Source organism: Mustela erminea, chromosome 13 (assembly GCF_009829155.1).
Source record: "Mustela erminea isolate mMusErm1 chromosome 13, mMusErm1.Pri, whole genome shotgun sequence".
Classification (NCBI taxonomy): Eukaryota; Metazoa; Chordata; class Mammalia; order Carnivora; family Mustelidae; genus Mustela; species Mustela erminea.
Window position 1 is genome coordinate 76,462,793 of NC_045626.1, and position 27,127 is coordinate 76,489,919.

The 27,127-nt window shown below is 53.0% G+C and overlaps 1 protein-coding gene across 2 annotated transcripts; it reads right to left on the minus strand.

Annotated features, from left to right (window-relative positions):
* Window positions 1-5,460: 5,460 nt before the first annotated feature.
* CABP1 (calcium binding protein 1) lies at window positions 5,461-26,389 on the minus strand. 2 transcript variants are annotated; one of them, XM_032310749.1, is made up of 7 exons: window positions 18,357-24,203; window positions 13,565-13,744; window positions 10,843-10,873; window positions 10,413-10,556; window positions 9,297-9,406; window positions 8,913-9,060; window positions 5,461-5,916 (listed from the first exon to the last, which is right to left on the minus strand). In XM_032310749.1, the coding sequence occupies exons 1-7, from the start codon at window positions 18,399-18,401 to the stop codon at window positions 5,891-5,893; spliced, it is 684 nt and encodes a 227-aa protein (XP_032166640.1). In that variant the 5' UTR covers window positions 18,402-24,203; the 3' UTR covers window positions 5,461-5,890. The 2 variants fall into 2 exon arrangements, with proteins under 2 accessions (XP_032166640.1, XP_032166639.1); XM_032310748.1 differs by lacking the exons at window positions 13,565-13,744; window positions 18,357-24,203 and adding an exon at window positions 25,621-26,389.
* Window positions 26,390-27,127: the final 738 nt, after the last annotated feature.

Consider the following 27,127-nt stretch of genomic DNA (forward strand, 5'->3'; position numbering starts at 1 on the left):
TTGGAACAGATGAGAAAACGGAAGCCTCACCAACTAGCTCCAGGTCCCAGAGATTGTACAAGATAGGTCAAGGACAAGAATCTAGGTCTGTCCAGCTCCCAATCCTTGGTCTGCTTCCCATTCCACAACACATGCCTTCACAACTTCACTGCCCCCACAGCACAGGAAATGACCCCAAAAGACCCGACACTGGAGTAGATCAAGACCTGAGGTCGGGAGAATCACCGAGGATGGGGTCTGGAGCCCTTCCTGCATCTGAGGGCAGCAGTGACAAATGCCGCCCTCTGGACCCCACGCTTACATCCATCTGACAAGTATTTACTGGGCGTGCAGTACGCACCTGGCCAAGCGTAAGGGGTTCAGGAGACCCAGTGGAGAATGGGTCAGATAACATCCGGCACATTCGTCCCTCACACATCAGTCTGGGAAAACAGGTGATAGAGGAGCAAACAAATATATTTATTTATATATTCATGGATTTTGTCCATTTATTCAATAAATAATTGCTTAAATATCTCCTTGACTGGAGGTACTGCAGTGAACAAGGCACAGGTGGTCTCTGCCAGGACAGAGCGTCCTTTCTCATGAAGGGTAAGGGGGTGTCACACAATAAGCAGAAAACAAAAAATGTGTTGTAATAAAATAAACATAATATTTCAGGCCATGAATTTCATCTCTCTCTAAATAGTATAAATGGGATATAGCCATGGCTTCCTACCTTCCTTCAATAGGGAAGTCAAGGAGATATTGAAGCACAGTTCTCCCCTCACCCAAACGAGAAGGACGCAGCTATTGGAAGAAGTGCAGGGAAAAGCATTCTAGGCAGAAAGAACAGCATGTGTGAGGGTCTTGAGCCAGGCCCACCACTGAACATTGTACAGGCATCGTCTCTTTACCACCACCCCACCAGGCACATGCAATTATTATTGTTAATAATAGATAATGAGGCTCAGAGAGGAAGACAGACTACTTGAAAACATATAACTCTTTTTTTTTTTTTTAAGATTTTTATTTATTTATTTGACAGAGAGCACAAGCAGGCAGAGAGGCACACAGAGAGAGAAGGAGGGGAAGCCCACTGAGCAGAGAGCCTGATCCCAAGACCGTGAGATCATGACCTGAGCTAAAAGCAAAGGCTTAACCCACTGAGCCACCCAGGCATCCTGAAAACATACAACTCTTAACTCCCTTACATGGTAAAGCTGGGTTGCAAACCCAGGTTCATGTTACCACTGAAGCCCATGCCTCCGTCGTGAGACTCAGCTCCTCTGAACTCTCTCTAAGAAAGACGGGCATTAGAGGAGCATAGGAGCAGGTGGCAGGCAGCTCCAGAGGGGGTGAAGAGATATTCTGGTTCTGCAGCCTCGGCCACAGGCACAGCCAACACCATCGAGGCCACTTGGCAGGACCACACTGTGCGGACAGTCACTCCCTGGTCATAGAGCCAGATCCCCAGTTTAAGCTGATTATCTCGTCACTGTCCACAAAGAGGCTCTGCCACAGCAGTTACAGAATACCATAGCTGGCTCTCTTTCCCCCTTTCCTTGAGAGAGAATCACGGAAGCATGAGGACATATGGGAGAGATGGGTAGGGAAATGGGGAATAACAACACAACAATAATAGCAAAAACTTTTATAATGCTTCTGGTGCTAGGTACTGTCCCAAGCGCTTCCTTTATGCTAACTTGCTTAATCTTCGAAACGAACCTCTAACACCATTTTACAGGTAAGGAAACTGAGGCCCAGAGGGTCTTACCACTTACCTAAGATGACACAGCTGATAAACGGCAGAGCAGGGATTTGAACCCAGGCGGCTGACTCTGGAACTCACACTTCCTTTAGCCTTTTTATTACAAAAGAAGACAGAAAAACACACAGAACAAATGAATAACCTTGTGAATTCTTATAAGGCAAACACCCTTGTAAGCAGCAACACGGATCAAGAACTAGAACTTTGCCAGAAAGCCCGGCGGAAGCCCGTCTGTGCTCCCCTCCCAGGCATAGTCCCTCCCGGCCCCTCTCTAAAGTCAACCGTAATTGGGATCTTTATAGGAAGGTTTGTTGTTTTTTTGTTGTTTGGGTTTTTTTAAGGAAGAATTCCCTATGTTTTTCTACAGTTTTCTCACCTGAGTGTATATCCCTAGCCACTGGTGGTTAGTCAGCCCCATCTTTAAATTTGGTACCTTTTAAGTCTCTTTCAATCTACATGTTCTCCCTGCATCCCTCTCTTTTTCTTGTAATTTATTTATGGCTGTGGAGTTTCCCAGCCTGGATTTTGCTGGTGGAATACTCACGGTACAACTCAGCATGTTACTCTGTCCTCTGAGTTTTCTGCCAACTGCCCGCTGGATCTAGAGGCATGCCAGACTCAGGTTCTATCCTTTCTGGCAAGGGGGGAGGCGGGGCAGGGCACGTATTCTTCCATCAGGGGCATGGAATGTCTCTTTTCCTCCGTCTTTGATCAGAGCCCATGCTATTAACCGCATTGCTATAGAGATGCTTCCCGGGTGTCCTCAGCTGCTCCGTGATTTACTCCACCCCCTGGACATATCTGTCTCCAAAAGCGAGCCTTTTATAGGCACCACTGATTCTGCTGCCATGGGGCTGGCTGACACTTGAACGCAGCCCTTCAGAGGTCCCACCTGAGCTTCTCCACCTCCAGGGGCTGTGCTGGATGGGGCCCTGCCTCCCAGATGAGCGTCATCTCTGTCTGCTCCTCCCTCCAGCCCCGTTCACCAGGCAGATGGAATTCTACTTCCAAGAGACCCACGTCCTCCCTGACCGCTGGGCCTTTGCTGATGCTGTTGCCTCAACCAGAAACACTCTTCCCCTGCCCTCCTCTGACTGAGCATGGCTGATCCTTCTGGTCCTAGCACATCTGTCCTTCCCACTCTATCCCCACCCTGCCAGATTACCTTTTACACAGCCCCTCTTCTCCCCAGCTAACCTGGTAAGTAGCCTAGTAAGCGGCAACAGTAACATTACACTATACCTGCTTGTTTTCTTAACCGTTTTCCCTGCTAGAGGCAGGGACCCTCTAACATCACAGGACCTGGCATAGAGTAGGGGGCACAGTGAATGTCTGCCCAATGCATGCTTGCATCAATGAATCACATGGAGGCAAATCTAGGCTCCGACCGAAGGAGCCTACAGACCCTGAGAGCCCTTCTAAGATGACACACACCTAGTATCCCCCTCCACCCACCCCCTGCCCAGGGCGGGTAGTTAAGCAGCTGTGCAGATCACAGAAAGAACTCTCACCTGGGTGGCTCAATCAGTTAAACAACTGACTTCAGCTCAGGTCCTGATCCCAGGGTTCTGAGATTGAGCCCCATGTTGGCCTCCCTGTTTGGGGGGGAGTCTGTTTCTCTTTCCCATTCCTAGCTCCTGCTCTCTCTCAAATTAATAAAATCTTTTTAAAAAAAAAAAAAGAAAAAAGAATTCCCACCTGAGATAGAGTCCATCCAGAAAAATGAGTCTTGGTTCTTGGAACACAGAAGAATCTCCTCTTCAAACAATCTTACTAGGAACCACTAAATAAAAGACAAGTTCAAGAGGAGGAGTCTGCATTTCAGCACTGGAGGAGGCAGAGGCCCAGCCCCTGGGCTTTCCCTTGTCCTGAGCACTAGGGTTTCTCTGAACAGTGGCCTGGGTTTATTTCCAAGTCGCTTTACCGTAGCCACTGTGTCTGCGATTAGGAGGTTACCACACTGGGGAAAGACGCATCCCAGCTGACAGCCTAACTCCACCACAGGGGTTCATCCCATCAGCTGACGGGGTGCCCACGGAAGCCCTCTTTCTATGAAGTAAGTTCTCCTCTGGCCCTCCAAGGCCATTGCATTTCTGAAACCATGTAGATCAGAGGGCTCTGGGCCAAGCCAAGCCAAGAGAGGAGCAGGCAGAGCTGCAGGCCTGCCTTTCGGGGCGCAGAGCCAAGGGCTTAGTCTCAGAATTGGATTATGAGAGTGAATTTGGAACTCCCAGGCCCCCTTCCGCCCCGCCTGGCCTCAGGACACAGGGATTACCCAGGCCTCTGGCCAGGGGTCCTCAGTCCTTCCCACAATCCCTGCCAAGTCTGAGAACAAGAATCCTGCCTCTGCACAGGGAGTTGTCTGCCCACCACCCACTTCCAGCCTTTAGCCCACAGCCTCCCCCAACCCCCACCCTGCTCTGGGAACACACCTGCCTCCCACGTGTCTGGGATGATTTGTGGTATTTAAATCGTAGCCCAGCAGTTAGAAGGACTCACTTCAGTGCCCTTTCCTGGGGATAAGGCTTTTGTTCCACGAGAATGTACCGCCTGCCTCTAGAGCCACGGCTGGGGAATTCAATGCTTTGATGAAATTCATATTCTCTGTTCTCTGGCAAAACTATTCATTATGCTTATGTCATGGGCACTTTTGATTTGTTGAGGCTTTTAAAAACCAAAGTGTGGTCCTCGGCTGGCAGCAAGAACACCCCCTGGGATCCTGTTAGAGATGCAAGTTCTCGGGCCCTGAATCAGAATCAGAATCACTAGGGTGGGGCCCAGATCCAAGGTTGAACAAAAATCTCCAGGTGACTGTCACACGCTGAAGTTTGAGAGCCACAGGCTTGGAGTACACAGATCCGTCCTACACACCTGTCTGCTTTCACCTTAACCCTGTCAACAATTCTGGACAACTTCTACCCACTAACATCTCCCTTAGACTCCTTCAACCCTTCACTGACGGAAATTAGTGACAGTGATGACAAATGGGTCCTCTTTGAGACTGCCTTGCCGGGCTGTTCTGTGAATGGCGGCCCTTGGAGAGGAGCAATGCGATGTCCTTCCCGGGGATTTTATTAGCCTTTATTATTCCCCTACTACATATGGGGCTCAGAGAGGGGACATGACTGGCCCAAAGTTACACAGCAAATAAACCCAGGGCCTAACCACTCTGCTCTCCTGAGCCCCACTCTGCCAAGCAGGGGGAGCTGTTAGGACATCTGTTTCACACACACCCTGGAATTTCCTCCGTGGCAAACACCTTGTCATGGCGTCATGGCTTCCTCTGTTGACCTCCCCAGAGGACGCCAGGCCTCCTTTTTAGAGCCAACCACAGGTCCCTGCATTTTTCCCTCAGAAAAGCATCACAATTTGACCCACGTATTGAAGTACTTCGTGTCTGTCTTCCCACCAGGAAGACAGGAAGTGGGCAGACCCTGCTGGATGCTCACCCGGGATCTATTCTCCTTTTCTTAGCCTGACTTTGCTTGGGGCAGCTGGGTACCCAGACGGATCACTAGCTCCCCCAGGCTCCCCTCCAGTTCGAGAGGTACGGAGGCTCTGATTCTGAGATGACAGTGGGTCCCTAACACTGCTCAGTAAATGCATGTTGAATGCAGGACTACAGGCCGGCTCTGGGCTCAGAGTTGGCACTCAGGAAATACGCATCGTCTGACCAGACCCAAGAAGCAAAACACCCCCACAGCTGCCCTTGCCTTGGAAATACTTTTATTGGTTCTGAGAGAACAGGGCTGTGGCGAGCTGGGACGGGCACAGAGCGAAGGAGGGCGGCGAGAGGCTTTGCCCCGGGGCGGACATGCTGTGTGGGGGCTGCTGGCGGGCTCCCTGGCCCGCCCCGCCAGCAGCGGCTGGGTCCATGGCACTTGGCACCCGGCGTCACCTCTGCCGGCTTGGCACGGTGGCCTCCTCGGCGGCGGACGCCCCCCGTTTCCAGTTGCAGGAATTGTGAGTCTTTCACAGTGCGGAGGGGTGGGGGTCCGGGGTGGGCACCTCCCCGGGGTGCAGGCAGGCCCCGTCCGCCAGTCCATCCTGGGCTCTCGGCGGCTGCGGCGGAGTGAGGCGCGCTCCGGCTCCTCTTCTCCCACCGGGGAGCGTGGCAGTCCTGGAGGGGCCCTTGCGGCCTCAGCGGGACATCATCCGGACAAACTCTGCGAGGGCACAGGACCAGGTGGGGAGAAAACAGCAGAGTCAGGCCCAGCTCAGGCTGCCCCTTCCAGGTCTTCTCGGGATCTGAGCCCCCCAACCATCACCACTGCCCCACTGGGCCCCTCCAGCCATTCGGCTTCTTCCAATCCATCTTGTGCACAGCAGCTGGCGGGGGCCTGTCTTATCTACCTGACCCCTCTGAAACCTCTCAGGGCTCCCCGTGGGAAAATGTCCAATATCCTGTTGCTGGCCTCAAGGCCCTCCATGCTGTGGCCCCAGCTGATGTCTCTCTCTCACAGTTCATTCTCCCCCCCAACCTCCCACCCCTACCCCGCGCTCCAACCACGCTGATCTCCCTGTCAGGGCAGCTGGCACACTCACTCTCCCTCTGCCTCTCAGCTTGCCTACAACCTGTCTCTTCTCTCTCCTTTTCCTTTTAACTAGATTTGATTATTTGGAACAGTTTTAGGTTCCCGGCAAAATGATGCAGAAAGTACAGAGTTCCCATTCACAGGGGGCATGCCCCACCCATGCACAGCCTCCCCTACCATCACCACCCTGCACCAGAGAGGGACATGTGTTACAATCAATGAACTGACACAGATGTGTCATTACCCAGAGGCCACAGTAACACTCAGCTTCCCCCTCGATGCTGTCCATTCTGTGGGCTGGGGCAAATGCCTAACGATGCATATCCACCACTACAGGTCCTACAGAACGGCCTCACAGCCCTAAAACTCCTCTGTGCTCCACCAGCTCAGCCCTCCCTCCCCCTAAACCCCTGGCAACCACTGATCTTTTCATCGTCTCCATAGTTTTGTCTTTTCGAGAATGTCATACAGTTGGAATCACGCACGATGTAGCCCTTTCAGATTGGCTTCTTTCACTTAGTGATGTGCACTTAAGATTTCTCTGTGTCTTTTCGTGGTTTGATAGCTCATTTCTTTTTAGTGTGAATAATACTCCATTGTCACAGTTTATTATCCACTCACCAGCTGAAGGACACCTTGGTTACTTCCAGGTTTTGGCAACTGTAAATAAAGCTGCTATACACATCCATGTGCAGGTTTCCGTGTGGACGTAAGTTTCAGTTCATTTGGGTGAATATCCCTTCCTTCTTTTTCACCTGTTTGGTCCTACTTGTCCCTTAGGGTTCTACTGATTTATAGCCCCCTCCAGGAAGCCTTCCTTAATTCCCCCACCAGTTTGGCACAGATGCCGCCTCTGTGCCCCACAGCTTGCTGTATTTCCCCCCAAACAGCATGCACTATACTGCTGGCTTCTGTTTTCCTTGCTGGTCTTGGGCTCCTCAAGGCGGATCTCGGCATATGGTAGGTGTACAATACAAGCTAGAAGAATAAACGGGGCATGCTGGGCTTGTACGGAAGGGCCATTGTCTGTGGGGGGGGCACTACCATGACACAGGGTGACCTGGAATTTTCAGATCTGGTGGCAGCAAAGCCTCCTTTCCATGTAGCCACACTGTCTTCGAACTTGGAATCTACCTGCTCCTCAAGAAAGACACCCCAACTTTTGTGTTCTGGATACACTCACACTCCAGTACATGCTTATCTTGACTTTCTGCTCAGAATGCCAGTTCCTGGAGTAGAGAGTCAATGTTTTACCATATTTTTGCCCTGCATCCCATAGTTGTCCTGAATGGCGTCACGAAGTGTGACATAGGTGGTGGTTGAGATTCCAGGCCTGGCATAAGATCCAGCTCTGCATCTTAATAGTGAGGCAATCTCAAGCAAGTCATATGACTTCTCTGAGCCTTAGAGTCCTCCTCTGCATCATGAGGCAATAAGAGTGCAATCCAGAGAGTTGTGAGAATAAAACAGGATACTATATGGAAGTGTACTTAGTACAGTGACTGGTACATAACATGTATACAATAAATGATAGCTATTGGGGTTATTACTGACTTATTTAAAAAAAAAAAAAAACCACTTTTACTGAGCATTAACTACGGCCAGGTACTGAATTATGAGGAAATACAGAGATCAGAGATAAAATGTTCTTCTCCAGAAGTTCTGTCAAGAGGAGATACAGCTAGCACTTGAGGGACAGTGTGAAGAACGAGAGAGAGCCTGAGGTGTTGTAAAAGCCCAGGAAAGAGGAATTCAGCCTAGAACCAGTGATGAAGTTCCAGAGGAAGACCCACTGCTGAGTCTTGAGGGGTTAAGAGAATTTAGTCCAGGCGAAGAACAGAATAAAAACATCCTGACCAAAAGGACAGAGCATCCAAACGAGAGCTTGGCAGGATCATGGACCACAAGTACTGGGGTTTGGCTTTAAGGTGGAGAGTGAGTGAAGAAACAGCAGGATCTGCGACTGGGGAGGTGAGCTGTGGCCAATCTCAGGGGGCCTGAGTGTCAGACTAAGGAACGGGGTGTTCCGAAAGTAGCGTGGATGGAGGGAGGAGTAAGTGGACAGATAATGCGTAGAGATGGATGGGGTCAGTAGACACAGGATGGATGGATGGATCGATCGATTGCTTGATCGATGAGAAGATGGATGTAGATGGGGAAATGACTACAGACAAATCAACAGAAGTGTGGGTAGAGGCACAGATGGATGGAGATACACGAACGTATGAACAGAGACGCAGAAGTATAGATGTATGGACAGACAGTACATGGGTGACTGGATACCCAGAACAATGTGCAGAAGAATGAACAGATGCATAGATAGATCTATAAATGCATGAATAAACAGTATTATGGATAACTGTTTAGAGACAGATGAGTGGATAGACACCTAGACACACAAAGAGATGGATGAATGAACATATGGAGAGAGAGATTTGGCAAGATGGACAAATGGATGGGGGTAGGAATGAATGGGAAGGTGGATTACAGGGATTCGTGGATGGAGGAGTAAGAGAATGGAAGGGTAGGAGCATGGAGAGCTGGAATCATGATGGATACACAGCTGGGAGTCTCCATGGATCATCACTACTGCTTTGGCTTCTCTTCCACATTCGAGCCCCACCTACCTTCAAAGTCTACTCGTCCATCCCCATTGAGGTCCACGTCTCGGATAATTTCCTCTATGTCTCGGTGTCCCACCTGATGACCCAGGAGTTTCCTCATGGCCTCTCGCAACTCACTGGTGCTTATCTCTCCATCACCATTGGTATCAAACTAGAGAGGGCAGAGAGGAGAGAGGAAGAGCTACAACGTGGGGAATGTAGCATCGGATCCCAATGTTGGGCTCCTTTTCCAGCCTCGTTGTCCCCCCTTCCCCCAAAGACCCTTCTCTGTCCAAGCTCCTTCCCCTAGAATGCGATCCAGGGCTTGGATTTCCCTTGAAGTAACCATGCTGGGGTCGGAATTCTAACAACCCCTGCACCCCTGCCTGTCCAGTGTCCATTACTCACCTCTCGGAAAGCATCTCGCAGTTCCTTCACTCCAATCATATCTGCTGTTTCTGCCAGGAGTTTAGGTCCCATTAATTCTACGAAGTCATCAAAATCCACATGGCCACCCACTGGAGACAGAGGAAAGGGCTAGGTTATCCATCCAACCACTCCCCATGTCTAGGCAATGGAAGGCACTGTAAACCCCTCCTTGACCTATCTAGTGCCAAGTCCAGGGTACAACCAAAGGCCAAATGAGGACAGAGAGGTGACGATGGACAGGTGGTCTGTCAAAGAATGGCTCAGGGGAGTGGCCAGGGTTAGGCCAAGGAAACCAGTCAGGAGGTGGACAGAAGTAGATACAGATGAAAGAAACAAACACTTTTGTTTGTTTGGGGTAGAGAGATGGGCAAAGAATTTCAGAGACAGAGAGCCAAAGACACACAAACAGAAAGGCAGAGAAAGAAGTTAGGAGCACCTGGCTCACTTGTCCCAAGCTTTACTCTTGTTGTGCCAATGGAAAGTCAACTCCAAGACCCCCCAGCAGGTAGGAGTGCCGGAGAACTGACTCCCCTCCCCCCACCAAAACATCTTTCAGCCAATGACTTAATACCTAGCTGGGGAGGTGAGGGCCCTAAGTCCAGGGCGCACACGCTGCACGGACTCCGGGAGCTGCCCAGTAAATGAGACGTGGCACTCTCCGTGCTAGCTGGCTTGAAAGACCACTCCCTTTGGCCTGCATCTCTTCATGGTCTCACCTCCCTGCTCCCTCCTGACGCCTCCCTTCACCTTCACATAAACGGCTCACACTCAAACCCTTGCTTCTGGGAGAACCCACACTGAGACAGAGAGCAATAGAGGAGAATAATAGAGGAATAATATGCCTTCTGCTTAACAATCCCCATGTGCCGCCCACGTGTGCGACTGTTTGGCAGATATTCCCTCACAGACTTCCTGTGCTCCTCTCATTTTACAGTTTACACCAGAGAAAAGAGGCTCAGAGAGGCTAAGTGGTTTGCCCCAGCTCACAGAGCCCAGAAGAGATGGGCCCAGAACCGAGCCATGGGGCCGTGTGACTGCAGAGGATGGGGGTGGCGGGGACGGGAAGGGAAGGAGGTGCGCCGGGGAAGGACTCACGGTTCATGTTGATCTGCTGGGACAGCTCGATGAGCTCCATCTCGGTGGGCATGTAGCCCATGGTCCGCATGCAGTTGCCCAGGTCCCGACAGTTGATGTAGCCGTCCTTGTCCTTGTCAAATTCTCGGAAGGCCTCTCGGAGCTCTGAGGAAAAGAATAAAAATGGGCAGGTTGAATGAAAGAAGAAAGGTGGGATCCCACAGAGCCTACGGGCAGAGGTGGCCTGAGTGCCCACCGGCCAGGACAGCCAGACCCTGGAGCCGCTGGGACTGCCCTGCTCTGACCCCTGGCCCCGTAGAGAATGCCCAGCCCTGGATCAGGCCATGTCCCCAGGAGGCCAAGATGTCTCTGTCTCTCTTCCCAGCAATCTCCCTTCCCTCACCTTTCTGGACTGCTGAGCAACCCTTTCGCCTTAGGAGCTGGGTCTTACCTTCGATCTCCTCTGGCCGCAGTGATCTGTCCTGAAACAAAAGAACATGTTCTGTTAGCAGCTGTGAGGTGCCTGGACATCACAAAATGCCCACCTGGGGACCATCCAAGCGACACCAACCACCGGGTGGGGAGAGTGCCTGGACCATGTCTTTGAGGGAGAAAGGTACAGTCCCACATCTCCCACAGACACAGGAGATAACCAGGGACCCCAGAGCCCCATCTGTGTCCCCATTCCAGACACAAGAATGTTGTCAGGGAACAGAGTTGGTCTGGAGGCAAAAACCTGTAAATAAAGCAGGGTGGGCGGGTTGTTGTGGTCACAAAAGAGAAAAAGTCTGCAGGGTAACGGGACAAGGGCCGGAGGGACAGAAAGCTGGGACCAGACAGGATGCCCAAGAGGGAAGAAGAGGAGGAGGAGCCACAGGTGTGGAGGCAGAATTAGGGCTGTGCCCTGCTTCTTGGGCATGGCCCACCTTCTCCAACCTGACCCCCATCCTATACCTTGCCCCGTACTGGGACACAGCATAGGACCCTGGGGGCTGCCAGGGCTGGTGGCTGCCGCCGGGGTCCAAAGCACACATCTCCAGCTTTGAGCCGTGCCTAGGTCTCCTTGGGGACTCCAGGAAGCCCTGGGTCTAGGCATCCGAACAGATGTAGAAAAGTCTCCAAAGAGCAGCCCGGAGGATGCCCCGGGGTAGGCTCTGGCTGGTGAGGTGCCAGCTACCCCAGGCCTTCCCAGGAGGCAGGCAGACTAGCACGAACTGCATGCCTACCAGCAGGACCTGTTCCATAGGCTCCAAAACTGGTGCCCAGGGCTCATCCGTCCCATGCGTCACAGCTCTATGACTTTGGGTGGGAGGAACGTGGGGCAGGGTGTACCCAGCTGAGGAAGCACATGCCAGCTGGGGGCACACCTATCGTGAACACAGACACGCAGGCGGGCCCCAGCATCTCAGCTGTGCCTGAGGCATCTCAGCTGTGCACACAGGCAGACCCTGACCCAACAGGGTCAAGGCAGGCAAGAGACAACTTCTGCCCACCCATTGTAAACTGGCCCCAGAGCAAGAGATGCCAGCTCCAGAAACTCTCAGATCTTCTAGAAAGGGGCCACTGAGGGACGCCTGGGTGGCTAGGTCAGTTAAGCGTCCCAGGGTCCTGGGATCAAGTCCTACATGAGGCTCCTTGCTCAGTAGAGAGCCTGCTTCTCCCTCTGCCAGCTGCTCCCCCTGCTTGTTCTCTCCCTCTCTGACAAGTAAATAAAAAATTTTTTAAAGGCAGGGGGTGCTGATGAGCAACATCTTGGGTGGCCAGAAAGGATGGTTTTTGCAATGCCCTATACTTCCAGCAAGGGAAGTGAGCAAGTAGACCAGTGTATGTGTGCATACACCCTAGGACAAGTCATCAGACCTGAGTCCTTTCCCACCCTTCAAGCCTCAAGCCACCTCCCACTTCTCTAAGACCTGGCTCTGCAGGACTGGAGAAGAACAGGTGCTGCTGACCCCCACTGCAGCCCCCTCCCCTTCTTGCAGAGCCGGAGCCAGGGAGCAGGAAAGCATTGCTCCGTGTGCCTCTGGCAGAGCTGCTCCGGTGGAGCCCAGGCGGCTGGCCCTTGGATCGCCCACTCCCCTCGTGGAGCAGTGGGGCTATGTGCAATAGAGCTGGGGATGTCCATCAGTGTGACAGGGAAACCATGAGCACCATTCCCAGGGGTCAGATGGGAAGAGAGCACACGCACACTTCTTTCTCCCCAACATCTGTGGTCTGGGAGAAGAGGTTGACCTCTAGAGTCAAACACAAGCTCAAAGTCCAGATCTGATACTTCCTAGCTGTGGGGCCTTGAGCAGGTCACTTGACCTCTGTGAGCCACAGTCTCCTCATCTGTAAAATAGGTTAATGCCAGTACCCATGTCACAGGGCCTTTGAGAGCATCTCATCCCCTGAGACAAGATATGTAAAGCGTTTCACATGTGGCATTCAGTAAGTAAAACCTGCAAATATTTGTGTCTGTAACAACATCATTATTACCCTCCTCCCTGTGACTGTTCAGACATCTAGAAGAGGCTGCACGGACATAGTAGCCACGTGTGGCTATTGAGATTAGAACCAGAAAGCAATGAAATGAACAATTCACTCAAATTGCAATAGCCACATTTCAAGTGCTCAATAGCCATGTGTACCTGGTGGCTACTGTATTGGGCAACACAGATCATAGACTGTTTCCCCCACTGTAGGATGGGCAGGCCTGTGTACTCAGTACTGCTGTTAAGAGAACAGGAAGCCTTGGAGTCAGACTCCCCAGAGTCAGACCACCCACTAATTGTTATCTTGAGCATGTTTGCCTCTCCGACTCATTTTCCTCATCTGTAAAATGGGGATGATAATAGGACTTACCTCTCGGAGTTGCTCTGAATCTTACAAGAGGCGATGCAAAGCTCTTAGCACAGAGCCTCGCACAGTGTATGTGCTCAAAAAAACAAGCAAGCAAGAAAACAGAATGTCACCTGTTCATTACTTCTTGCCAGTGGACGTGGACTCACCACTGCTTTGCAACCATGGGTGGGAGATTTTGGGCAGGGGGGTCAGGTTCGCAAGTTGAGGGCTTAGGAACTATCCATGAGGGCACACGCTTTGTTGCGGACAGAGCCCCTCTTCTTCCCAGCACCTCCTCATGCCCTCTGAAGCCAAGCTCGCTGCGGCTCCATGGGGGCCAACTTACGTACAGGCTGTCTGTTCTCAGCGAAGCCCTTGCGCAGGAAAATGCAGGCAGGGCCCAGCAGGTTGTGCATAACGGCGCAGTTCTGGGCCAGCATCAGGAGCGGTCCCGGGAGCTCACTGCTGGCTGCAAGCCCCTCCTCACTCGTCTGTACCACCTCGTAGCTGCTCTTCTCCTCCTGGCGCATCTTCAGCCAGCACCCAGCAAATACAAAAGAGAGGCAGGGGTCATCACCCTGTCCCACTGCCCTCCTGGCCTCAGCCTGGCTCTGGGTCCTAGAAGGTGCTCTCCTCAGGAAGAGACCCTTGAGAGTCAAAGAGTGGGGTTCAGAGAGCTCTCAGGATACACGGCAGGAGTCAAATCGGTTCAACAGATGGAGTCTCATCCTTGACTGCCACAGATGCTCCGGGGAGAGCTGGGGGGGGGGGGGACACCCGCTGTGTGGCACATGGGCACACACATGCTCACGACACACACACGCACAGGATCACACACTCACATGCACGTGGAAGCTTACAGAGAGAAGGAGGTGCAGGGGGGCTTCTGCTCCAGCCAATGGGAAGTGCTCACTCAGAGACTAATGAGTACCCGCCTTGGCCAAGATGCTCTTAAACAGATTTGCTGCCCTGCCCCCGCTGGACCCTACTGGAAGACAGTGAGGACAGTCCGAGCTGGGACCACGCAGAGCAGACTCACGCAGGCTGCTGGACTGAAAGGCGCCAACACAGGGGCCTCGCTGATGGAACCAAGCAGGCAGGGGAAGAGGGAAGCCTGGGGCAAAATGGAGGCTGTCAGTCCCCTCTGAAGGGGCAGCGCTATTTAACTCAGTCCAGTGTTTCCTTCTGATTTAAAGCACTGGCTGGGCCAGGCAAAGCCCATCTGTGGGTCACATTCTTCCCAGTTTGCAGCCTCAAGACTAGACACTGTCTGCCCCCAGCAGCTCCCCTTCTTCCCCCTCCCGTCTGTCTCTGGCTCTCCGCCCAGCTTGCCCGACCTCTAGAGGCTGAGGCAGGGGCCCTCTCTGCTTACCGAATATAGCTGTGCTCCCAGGCCCTGGTCCTCCCCTCCTCCTCTGTGATGGTTCCCATGCAGCTATAAAAAGTCAGCACTGCCCACAGACCGTCCCCTTAGGACAACTGCAGCAACCAGACACAACATTCTATTCCACGCTGGCCTCCCTAGGATGCCCAAGGCCCCCCAGCATCTAGGACCCGGCACTTTGCCTTCAGTCCTGAGCTCGGACGCCTCCCTTCAGTGTGAAGACTTGGAGGCAAAACTTCCCAAGAAGAAACAGAGCAGCTAAATCTTGGAGGGCTGTCTTTGTCCTTGAACCCCAGGGCTGCAGACCCTACCCTTCCATCCTGCTGCCAGGATCCTCCAGCTCACAGAAGGTCATGCCCAGGAGAAGATCCTGTGACCGAGGGGGTACCCTGTCCTCCAAGGCTGAGAAGAAGAACCAGCTCCCTGCCAGCTTACCTCGTCCTCCCCCTCCTCTCGTGCCTCTCCTCCTCAAAGACCCACACTCTGGGGCTACAGACTAGACTCCCTTCCAGTTTCCCAAGCCTCTTTTAGGCCTAGAGAGGGAGGAGTAGTATCCTGGTTCAGACCCTAGGCGAAGGTCCTCAGTGCAAAGCCCGAGTTCGATGAATGCAATAAGGGTGGGTCTTCAGTGGTCTCAGAACCTGAGAGAGGTCAGAGAGACCAAGGGCCATTCTGGTTTGACGTCTAAAAGAGTTCAGAGCCTCGCTGACACTCGCACAGGCTTCCAGGACCCAGGCTAGAGTGAGGGCAGAACCAGAGAGACTTTCCCAACTGGGAGGCTGGCTAGGAGGAAGCCCGGGAGTAGAGAGCGGCTGGACCCCAAGAGGCAATCTCCCAAGATGTGTGTAGAGAATCAGCCTTTTTGCTTCTGGCGGAGTCTCGCACACTTGGCTCAGAGCGAACACAAGGCAGGAGGGAGGAGGCAGCAGGCAGCAAAGAACTCTGAAAGGCCACTTAGTACACTGGTTTGGTCTCCAACAGTCTTGGGGACAAATTCTGGCTCTGCCGCTTCCTTGCTATGTGACCTTGGACAGGTAACTTCACCTCTCTGTGTTCTAGTTTCCTTCTCTGCCCAGCGGGGAACAATGTGGCCACTTGCGGGATTCTTGTGAGAAATAAGTGAGCTACTGCATAGTGCCTGGAGCGTGGTTAGAGCTGAACACATGGAGTTGCCATGGGAATGACAATGACGGTGATGACGATGGTGGAGATGCAACATGAAAGATGCTGGGAGCCAGAAGGCATTTACTGCTGGCTCCAGAGGAAGTGGGAGAATATTTGCCAATCAGAGAAGAACTGAAAAGGGATGGAGAAGAACGTGTTCCCACGAAGGAGGCACCAGTGGTGGCTGGGGAATTTCCACTGCGTCTCTTGATCGTAATACCGCCTGGCACCAAGTTGCCCGGGGAGGCTGCTGTTCTTCCCCGGCCAGTGATGGCACCCGACAGCCTGGTCCTGCACTGTACAAAGCCCACAGCAGGCCACCTCTCCCCGTTCCTGGCTCCCCAGTTACCACACTCAGAAGCCAAGTGGGCAGCAGCCCACAGGCTGACAGTGTCTCCTGGCACCAAGGGGACATCTCCCGAGTGTAGCATGGCAACAAGAGGGGTCAGCTGGCCTCATGACCCAACAGCTTTCTAACAATGCAAGCCGGCCAGGAGAAGGGAGGTCAGAGCTCTCGCTCCCCAAAGGTATTCAAGGATGGGTTAAATGAATAAGGGCTTGGCAAAGTGGGAGAGGAAATCACTGCGGTGAGTGGGAATCCAGACGACTAAGGTCAGATGCAGGAATCTATGAAAAACACTTCTGACAGCAGGAAAGAGAGAGACAGCCCCTTAGGGAGGTTAAAATACAAATCAAATACCAGCTATGGATTCACACAGACTAGCATTTCAAAACTCTCAACTCCGCGTCCACTGGACTGTGTGGCCTTAGGAAAGCTCTTATCTCTTAAGTCCAGCACCTTTCTGTATGAAATAGCCAAGAGAACTACTTGGTGGGAAAGAGCAAATGAGATCAGAGATGCTGGGTGTGTTAGAGCCGTCCAGAAGAAAGCAATTATTACTGTCACAAACAAATACAACATTGAGTGCAATGTGCTTTATTGTCTTTTACCTTATTCCACTGACTTAAACAAAACCTCTCCTATTTTCCTTTTTCCCTCCACCCCTTCTCCGAACACCCAGAGTGGAAAAATTAGGATCATGATGTCGGTAACACTAGCTCCATTTACTGAGGACTCTGTTCCTGGCACTGTGCACAGCACTTTATTTGCTTCCACCCCCCCTAAGAGGTAAATAATAGTATTTCCACCTGGTGGTTGGGGGAACTGAGGCCCAGAGAGGTCAAGTAACTTGCCCAAGGTCACACAGCTGGAAAGGAAGGATCTGAAAAGTGCGGTTCTTAAGCACTCTGTGGGGTACGGGAGAGATGGGCGGGGTGGGGCAAAGGGACGCTGCCTGTTCTAAGTTCACCTCTTTAAGCTCCGGACAGAACTCCAGGGAAACGCTTTCCCCCTGGTCCTCTAGACTAATTCGGATCAGTTCCTGCTTCTCTGCAACAGCATGGAGGCCACCTGTGGTGCTAAAGTCTCCCCTAAGATGACAGATGATGTGGGTTGTATGCACAGAAGAAGCAGTCAACCCTCGGAAGGATCCAAGGGACCCGTGAAGATTAAAGAGAATTTGATGTGAGCGGCTTAGCTAAACGAGGAAGACGATGAGCAGAAAAGCCCGGAATGTCCTAAATTAAAAAGACTATCGAACCGACTCAGGAGGTGGTACAGGGTTAAGGGCAGAGATGCCATTAGTTAACCTGAGACCTTGGGTAAGTCACTTTACTCCAGTGGTAATCAAATTCCTTGACTGGAAAACAACAGAACTAGAGGAAAACATTGCTATCTTTCCTTCTTCCTTTAAATAATATCCATGAGTTTCTTCTCCAGCTTGACTACAGAGGGCTAGAAACACAGGCAGAGCCTACTTGAAGCAAAACCGGATAGATGTAAGCCGAGCTTTGCATAAAAAAATGTTTTGAGGTGGTAATTTGCTTTCCAAGAGGAATTCTTGCAAAAGCATATTATCCTGGTGTATAAGCAATAATTCCACATCAAAAAGCGACTTACAGACACCTTTGCTCAACATCCTATTTCTCAGTGAAAACAATCCGGGATTCTGAACCAGCCTGATCCTAGTTGAGATTCTCTGACCGGATTCAGGAATTACTGAAGGTAGCAGGACATATCCCAGTAGCAATGGGATCTACTTCAAGACCCACAAATCAGAAGGCTTAGAGACCACCACAGAGAAGACCAGAGACTCTCAAAGAGATGAATGACACCCGCCCCTGCCCCCGCCCGCTGCTACCCTACAGTTGGGAAGGAGCCGCAGGGTCAAAAGCCCAGATCAACTGTCTTCCTTTCCAGCAGCCCCGAGGGGGTCCACCTACTCACATTCTACGGACCTGTGCTTGTCATCTTATGGCCCAGGAACTACCTGGTTTCTTTCCTAAATCGTGTGCTAATTTCCAAACACAGCCCCCCATGTAGCTTTAAGTCCCAACTTAAGCTCAGAGCCTGAGACACAGAAAACCGGGGGGATTGGAGGGAATCTGGAGGTGGGAACAGGGACACAGCTCTCAATAAAACCCGTAAAAAGGATAGCAAGCTTCAGATGCCCATCCCCTCCGTCCCCAACTCTAGGACAGATGGCAAGATGCCCCCTTCCCCTGCCCCTGTCTTGGGAACTCCAGAAACATACCTTCCTTGAGAGATTTCTCAGTGGAGACTTGACACAGTTGCCCATCCTAAGTTGAGGCAGCCCCTCTCAGGATCCCCCGGTCCATGAAGGAGGCTCCTGGGGACTAAGAGACCTTAGTCCCTGTCACGGCCAACCCCAGCCTCTCTCTGCCTGCGCAGCTCTTCCTCCTGGCCCGTTCTGAGCCCTCTCTCTTGCGCGCGTGCTCTCTTACTCGTCTGCCTGCTCCTGCTCTCTGATTTTTTTTTTGGTGGATTGTGTGTGTGTTTGTGTGTCTGGGTTTAACTTTCTGGACACTTTCTTAAGGAGATGAAGGCAGGAGGGGAAGAGTGCAGGGCACAGAGAAAATCGCCTGGGGAGCTGATGGCAGAGGGCAGCAAGCTGGGGGAAGGCTGCCGGATCATCTACATCAGATTAGAGCTCAGTCCTCTCTCCGGTTCATTTCCCTTCCCTCAGCCCCTCCTCTCCTGCTGCCAAATCTGCAGGGAGATTGGTTCAGGGAGGGGGGCCCAGAATGGCAGCTGCAGCTGGGAATGAGGCCAGCAGACCCAGAAGGGGAAGCAGGCTAGTTTGGGCCACCAAAACCAGGTTGCCTTCCAGCTCCCAGCCTTGTGTGTGCATACACACACACACACACACACACACACACACACACACACATCTGCACACAAACATGCATAAGCAAGCACTCAGGGACAAACACACATCCTAACTGCCCCCTGGCAATTGCAGCTGGATTGAGAGCAGGCAGTTCCAGTTGAGGGCCTGGAAGATCTTGTGACATCCCCATCACGCTCCATTTTTCACACTTGCTTCATCGCTGAAATGGGATGAGGCTCCGGGGCTGGAAGAAGCACAAGCTGAGCCAACAGCGGCGAGCAGATCCTTCTGCTCCCTTTGCTACTCAGGGTCTCTCCAACCCAAGAGAAACCAAAAGATGGAGATGAGGGAGCCTGATGGAGGTAGTGCTGGTGTGACAGAGGGCTGCCAACCTTCAAACAATCCTCTGCCTAATCCTGAGCGAGGATCTTTCAAGGCTTCCTTGGGCCGCAAAGCTGAGAGGCCGCCCTTTGCAAAGTGGTCTTCAAGGTCCTACGACTGGAACTTTTTAGGTGAGTGGCTCTTCTTCGTCCCTCTTGGTTCCAGGTCTGATGAGAACTCATCTTCAGCCTCAGGTGTCACACCCAAGACCTACAGCCAGAGCCAGATGACCCAAGAGCGGAGGTGTCCCTGTTTCCCGGCAGCCAGCTTCTCCCAGCAGGGGGCACCAGAGAGGACATGGGAAGCCGAACTCTCCCTGCCCCTGATGAAACAGTCCCTGCACGCAGCGCTGAAAGTGTTTTCCCTACGGAGAGGCTGCTTTTCCACGGACTTTTAGTCCAGCTTCGGTGCCTGGTCAGAAGCCCCATTAGGGGAGTGGGTGGGCGCTGCCCAGAAGGTGCCACAGGCTCCCTGCTCCCAGAGAGCCGTGGGAGGAAGTCCCTGGATAGCTCTTGACGTCTGTGCTGTTGCTGACGATGGAACGGTTTCATCAGGGGAGTTACTCAGCAGCCTTGTTTGGACCAAACCTCCAGAGGAGGTGCGAGAAGGAGGGGCAGCCCCTGAGGACAGAGGGAGGAGCCTGGGGTGGTGTTGACGCCCAAAGGGCAGGAAAGACACTGGGGAGCTGAAACTGAAGAGTGAGCAGCTAACATAAGTGCCTTCTCCAAAGATGTGTTGCTCCACAAGGGAGCATGAACCAGACTCTCTGCGGGACCCGGGGTCAGAGTCATTAGACTCAAGTGCGTGAGAAGGGACAGCAGGCCTGGGGTTGAATCCTGGCTCCGTCACCAGCTTCTGACTTCTCACATTCCAGAGCTTCTGTTTCCTTGCCTGGAAAAGGGGGTTTCCCCTTATCTTGCTTATAAAGCAAATGTGGGCATGTACCTGGCGCACGATAAATACTCATGAGTAATTCTTAAAATGGAAAATAGAACTATCGTTTGTCCAGTTATATATGGGCCAGGCACTGTGCCTGGCTCTGGGAATGCTGTGGGGAGCAAGATAGGCATGGCCCCGGCTTTCAGGGGGCTTACATTCCAGCAGGCAGGCAAGAGCTGTTAAAGAGTTATGAATGCACTTACTGAATCACGTTTCAGGTAAATGCTATGAAGGCGGAAGGAAACACAAAACCTCCAAGAACGTGAGACAGAAGAATGTGACTTAGTCTGTAGGGGATCGGAAAAGACTTGGAGGTCAAGCCCAGGAAACCAGCCATCTGCAGACTCTTGACAAGCTGGGACTCACCAGGGACCCCAGAGGGAAGTCAGGTTAGGTTCCAGGTACAAACCCAATTCATATTAACTACCTGGGCAGACATATGTAAAAGCAGCACAGTGTCAAGCAGAGAGTCTCAGTGCCAGGGGCAGGTGACTCTGATATAATAGCTGCAGGTGAACTCTGGACAGGGGTGGTGGTTAGTGCTCTGGGTTATTCTAATCTGAAGCCAGTGTTGAGGACCACAGACACGGATGCTAAGAGCCTGCAATGCAGGGGTAGACAGACCTGGGTTCAAATCTTGCCCTGTTGTCTAGCAAACTCTATGACCTTGAGGACTTGTGAATCTCTCTGTGCCTCAGTTTCTTTATTAAATGGGTACATTAATAACCCTTCCCTCCTAGGGATGTTGTGAGGAGTTAATGAGATAATACACACAAAGGGCTTGGGCACACTGCCAGCCACCTAGAAGGTGCCCCTTTCGGCCCAGCATTGATCTTACAGGGCCAGCTGCTCCCACCTCTCCATACTCAGCTGAACACCCACTCCGTCAAACCTGGTGACTCCTGCCCCCTGCAGGCCAGCCCCGATCACAGCACCCGCTTGCCGACCTTGGAATATGCCTGTCCTTGGAAGCAGGAGACAGGAAACAGCAAAAACAGAACCCCAGGGAAAAGTCATGCACTTTGAATAAATCCCACCCTTCTTTACAGGGAAGGATGCTGACCCTAGCTTGAGGCTGAAGGCAGCAAGGGACTCAAGGGTTCAAACTCAGAGCTTCCCTTAAACTGGGCAGGTCAGGCCGAGGTGGTCCTGAGTGACAGGGATAACTGCGATCTGGAAGAAACAGGTGGCTTGACCTTTAGCAGGCATTTTTAAAAAGGGCTGAATGGTAGTGGCTTCTCTAAGGAGCAAAGCACATCACATAGCCCCACCTTCCTGGCACTCATCAATGTGGCAGCAGCCCCTGGGCCTCCGGAAGCCTACACTTCGAGTTCTGGAATGGAATAATAGGATCAGAGGGATGAGAAGGATAAACCCGGTGCTGATTATTCCTGATTAGGAGGGAGGCTGGCCCCCAGCCCTGATCAGTTCTATCACCAGTCTTCAAACTTAGATGACACCCAGGGTGAACACACTCAGGGAAAGCTGGGTCGTAACCTGAGAGGGGCTTTGTGGATGCTTCTGACAAATAGGAAACACTCTCAGGTGACTTCCCACCCAACTGGTTCTTTAGAGATCACAGTCGTGCCATTTACTTACTGTGTGGCCTTTAGACAAGCCACTTCCCCCCTCTTGATACTGTCTCCTCATCTCTAACGTGGAGGGTGAGAATGCCAACCTTCACGGGTGGCTAAGAAGATACTAGGGCAATTGTTCAATGAGGTCTCGTCTGAGGTCTCAAGCACCCTTTTTGCTTCCCCCACACAGCCAGAGGCGAACGCAGCTGTCCTGGAGGACTCTGCAAGATTGATATCAACCCCAAGCTGACCTCTTTCCCCTTCCCCAGGCCCCAGGGGAAAGGCAGTAGGTGCTTCTCACCCAAGTAGGGAGAGACTTGGCAAGGAAAGAGTGAATAATATACACAGCCCTCATCCTAGGAACAAAGGCTTAGTATGATAGAATCTATTAGGACCAAACTCATGGTCTTTCTCCCTCATCTAAGCTGTAGGAATTAATACACCTCTGCAGACCAGAGGTTAAAGACACTTGTCATTCATTCACCTATTAGATACTGCGATCGTGTTATGTGCAAAGCAGCTTGGAAATCGGGCTAGTCTATTCAAGTTGGGAGAGATGTCTCTAGAGCGAGAAAAAGGTGAAGGATGGGACAGAGATGTGGGTTTTATACACATATGCCTCTTCTACAGGGGCTGTTTCTTCTCTAGAGTAAGGAGCAGAAAAACTGCTCTTAAAATAGTTTTACAAGTCCCAACGCCAAGAGTTGCCCCAAATCATGCTTATTCTGAGTTAATGTCTGATACCACATCTCTCTAGGCTATTAGGTGACATGTCCTTAGCTGGCCATGCAGAGGGTACTAGGGAAGGTCCCTCGTCATTCAGCTCCTTCCTTTAATGGCCTTTCTCGCCTGGCTCAGAGACAGCTTTCAATGTAACTTACACAGGTCCATATTCAGTCACTCTATTAATAATGTGAATGAAGGCTGCCCTTTTTTCCAGAACCTACTGGACCCAGACCATTTGACATAGTTAATCTTGTGTGGCCCTCATCAATAGCTCTGTAAGGCAGTTTTTGTCAATCTCAATTCTGGATGAACAAACCCAGACCAGAAAGAGAGAGAGAGGGAAGAGGCCCAAGGTCACAGCAATGGGAAGTGACAGCACTGGGATTGGAACCTACAACTCTACTTTCTCCCAAGCTACCATGTTACGACTTCAACTCAACACCACACCATCTGCCTGCAGGCAGTAAGGGTGCTCTGGAAGGTCACTGAAAGGATCTTAATTCCTGTTCCCCCTAATATGGGAGTCTATCTTGGTCCCTTCAGTGTCACTTTGAGTACTAACTCTCCCTGACCACATTACAAATGGAAAGAAGGAGGTCCTGGACAGCACTTGGTAGTTAATCAACAATAACAATGATGACAACAACAACAATAATAATAACTAATATCGATGGAGCCCTTGCTCTGGACCAAAATCTGTATATACCTCCATTTCCCATTTAATTCCCCCAAAACCCAGTGAGGTACTATGATTTTCCCTATTTTGCAAATAAAGAAACAGAAGCTTAATGAGGTTAAGCAATTCACTTAAGATTAAAAAAAAAAAAAAAAAAAGACCTTGGGAGACATGAGAAATAGACCTCTCCAGGACGACATTTTGCCTTAAACAGATTTCTATCTGATGTTTTCCGTATTCCTGATCCCATGTCCCTTCTCTTGGTCCTGGCCCAGTCTCTAAGAACAGAAATCTCAGCGCAGAGGAGGGAAGGAAAGACAAATTCCTCTCTGTCTCAGGAGACCAGAGACTCTGACCCAAAAGTCTCAGGCTCGGTTCTGTTGTCATTGCTGTTCAACCAGATGCCTTAGAGCTGTCAGCAGGAAGCCCAAACCCAACGTGCTGAGCTTTACAGAAAAAGTCTGCAGCTCCAGAGACCAGAGCTTTCAGAGGGAGGTGGTAAATATTTGATGGGACCTTCCAGCTCTTCCTGACTCAGGTGACCCTGGTGACATTTCAGAACACTGGACTGGAGGACAGTGTTCATTAATGACTAAGAAAGCAGAAGGAGGAAGAAAACCAGGTAGCTGAAATGCTCTGAGCTCACAAAGAGCCCAGGCAGGCAAATTCTGTTAAGACTGGAAAAAGAAGAGCTCTTTCTCTAGGAACGCAGTCATGCCAGCAACAAAATGAATAACCAGAAAGTGAGTGATTCTGTGCGAGTGACTCCCCCCTCACAAACTGCTAGACTATAAGCTCCCAATAGCCAGAAGCCCATCTGTCTTTTTCACTGGTGTCTCCCTCATGTCCCGCAAATGCCTGGGCAAAGTAGATGCCCCCAAATATCTGATACACGTTTGACCAGATGTCACCAATTCCACAACCCAGACCCGCTCCACAGACCCCCGCCCAGATACCTGATGCCTCCTACCTCATACATAAGCCACCTCCGTGAACTTCCAGCACGACACATCACTGCGCTAACGCCCAAAGCTCTACCTCCACATCTCTACTCTGGAGAACGGCTTCCAGCTAACTCTGCTAACGAGGGCTCCCCACAGGAACAAAGCCGCACACCACTGCCCTGTCACACCGCACAGCAGCCCCATGCAACCCAAATCCATGTGCAGCTCCTTCATGTCAGACCTCAACCGGCCTCTGCCACCATGGAGTAGTATTCTGAAAAGGGATGTGCAGATCTGAAGCAGAACACACATGGCCTCCTTGAAATCCTGACCCTGCATGGCGAGCCAGGAGCCTCAAACGGCTACCCTACACTACATCCTAGCACAGAAATGCTCAGGGTCCCCTCTTCCTCCACACACCATGCAAACTCTGCCATCAGACCTCTGCATTACTCCCTCCTCAGCTGCCGCAGAACGGCCTCAATGCTGTGCCAATGAGTCTGAATTAATTATGGGCTCAGAACTAGAGGCAACCCTGGTTTTGCTCAGGAGTTCACAGGTTCCTTTCTGCAAACCTCCCTCCCCAGCAGCACACCCCAAAGTGGATTAGACCTGGATGAGAGGACAGAAGCTCAGCTTTCCAGGACCCTTGAGAGAAAGGCCTAGAGGAAAGAGAGTAGCCACTGGTGACCCCTTAATGACTTTTCTGACCCTAGAATGCATATCGACTAAGGCGAGGCTGTTATTATTCCACGTCCTGCGACCTGACACCTGCCCAACCGCCATCCTAGTGACATCCTGGGAGTGACAACCTCCTTAAAACACCCCCGAAGTACCGCTTTGAGCCACAGCTCTGTGTAGCCCTTCCTTGCCTACCCAGACGTCTCTCATTTCTCATATTTTTGAGTCTCCATCTAGCTCTCCTAACTTTTCCCAGATCTCTGGGACCACCACAGCCCATGACTAGTGTCCCCCATCCCCAAGCAAGGCTGCGTGCCCTGAGGTAGTCATTCTTATGCCCCAGACTCCAAACCCCTTGCTCCTTTGGGTCGCTCACTGGCAGTCTTGACAAGAGACCAAATACGTGGATTTGGCGCCACCTGCTCCGAGCGCTCCTGCTGACCCCTGCAAGTCTCCGGACGGTTTGCGGCGGTCGTTCCCTTCCAAGACTGGCCTGTTCTGACGGGTGGAGGGCGGCGAGACGCTGGTGCCTCGCCCAGAAGAGGCCGGGAGCGTGGACAGCGCACAGGGTGCTGAATCAGGCACGGGGGAGGAGGAGTGCCGGCCAGGGCGCAGGGCTGCGGAACGACTACAGGGAGCGTGACCGGGGGCCGCGGGCAGCGGGAGGAGGGCTGTGGGCGCGCAGCCGTGCCAGGGTCCCGAGCGCCTTTCCCGGGAGCGCGGGCGGGAGGCGCGGCCCTTACCTGGCCGAAGGCGGAGCTGAGCATGGGGCGCAGCTGGTGGAGGAACGGGTCTGCCTCGGACGCGGCGGCTGGAGCGGAGTCTCCGCGACCCGGGGCTCGCAGCGAGCCCCGGAGGCCAAGCGCCGGGGACAGCCCCCGTTCCTCCCCATCCCGCCCGCGGGCCGGCGGCAGCGGCGACGGCGGCGAAGGTCGGGACGCCGCGGCCGGCAGCGCCTCCCGGGGCCTGCAGTGCGCCTGGGGGAGCCCGCGCCTGCTCTCCCGCGCGCCCTCCTCTCGCGGTGCCGGCCGGCACAGGGGCCTCCGCGAACTGGGGTCCCCGGACGGCGGCGGCGTGCCCGGGCCCGTGCCGGGCAGCCGGCGGCCAGGCAGCCCTGGCTCCCGGGCAGGGCCGTGGCGGGGAACCCGGCTGCCCCCGCTCGCCGCCTTCAGCAGCGACGTCTTGGACTCGCTTTTGGCGATGTGCGAGCTCATCGCGGCGGGGCCCGCGCTCGCATGGCCCGGCGGGGGCGGCGCGGTGCGGCGCGGCGCGGGGCCCCCCGCGGGCAGAGAGCGGGGCGCCCGGCGGGAGCCAAGCCCGAGGACGCGCTGGAGGCGGGCGCCGTCCCCCGGCCGCTTAAATGCGGCCCCGTCGCCACCGCCCATGTGACAGCGCAGCCTCTACGCCCGGAGCCCCGAGCTTCCCGGCGGCTGGCGGTGCGGATCTGGGGGGGCCGCCGGCTGTCCCCGGAGAGCCCACCCCCGGCTCCTCGGCGGCCCAGGTACCGCTGCGCCCCGCCCCTTTCCCCGCCCCTTGCTCGAGGAGCCCCGCTTCCGGGCGGCCCCTGGCGGCGGAGGGGGCACTGCGGCGCCGCGCCGGGAGCGCTAGGGAAGGGGCTTGGCAAATGGCCCCAAAGATGCCCGGACCTTGGTGGCCGGCAGTGCCCCTTAACACGCCGGAGAGACTCCCACAGTGACCCGGTGCCGCCGGAATCTCCAGAAATGCGGGCGGGGTGCACTCCCCAGGGGGTACAAGTTGGCAAGGAGGAGGTGCGGTAAACTGGCGACCTAAGGAGGAGGAAGGCACCCTATGACGGCACTACGTGCAGACACGGGAGCCAGGATGGCGTGGAAGGACACTGCTGGAAGGAGTGTCTAGGGAGTACTTCACCCACTCCACACCGTGGAGTGCGACCAGGATGACCCTGGTTCAACAGCCAGAGAATTCTGTTTTCAAAACAGAAGAGAAGCCAGGTGGCATCTGTATAACCTGGACTTTGCAGGGCCTGGTGATCACCGAGTTTCAGGTAGGACCCATTTGCTGCCCCTCCAGCTGTTGTCCCCCCACCCCTGCGCACCCCGCCTCCTCCTCCTTCTAGATGTTAGAAAAACCCCTGCTCTCAGTGAGTAGCCCGGGAGCCACACAGGCCTCAGACCCTAGCTCTGCCACTTACCATCTTGGTAAGTGTCATCAACCTCTCTGAACCTTGTTTTTCTCTTCTCTTAGATGCAGGTAACAACCCTAACTAAC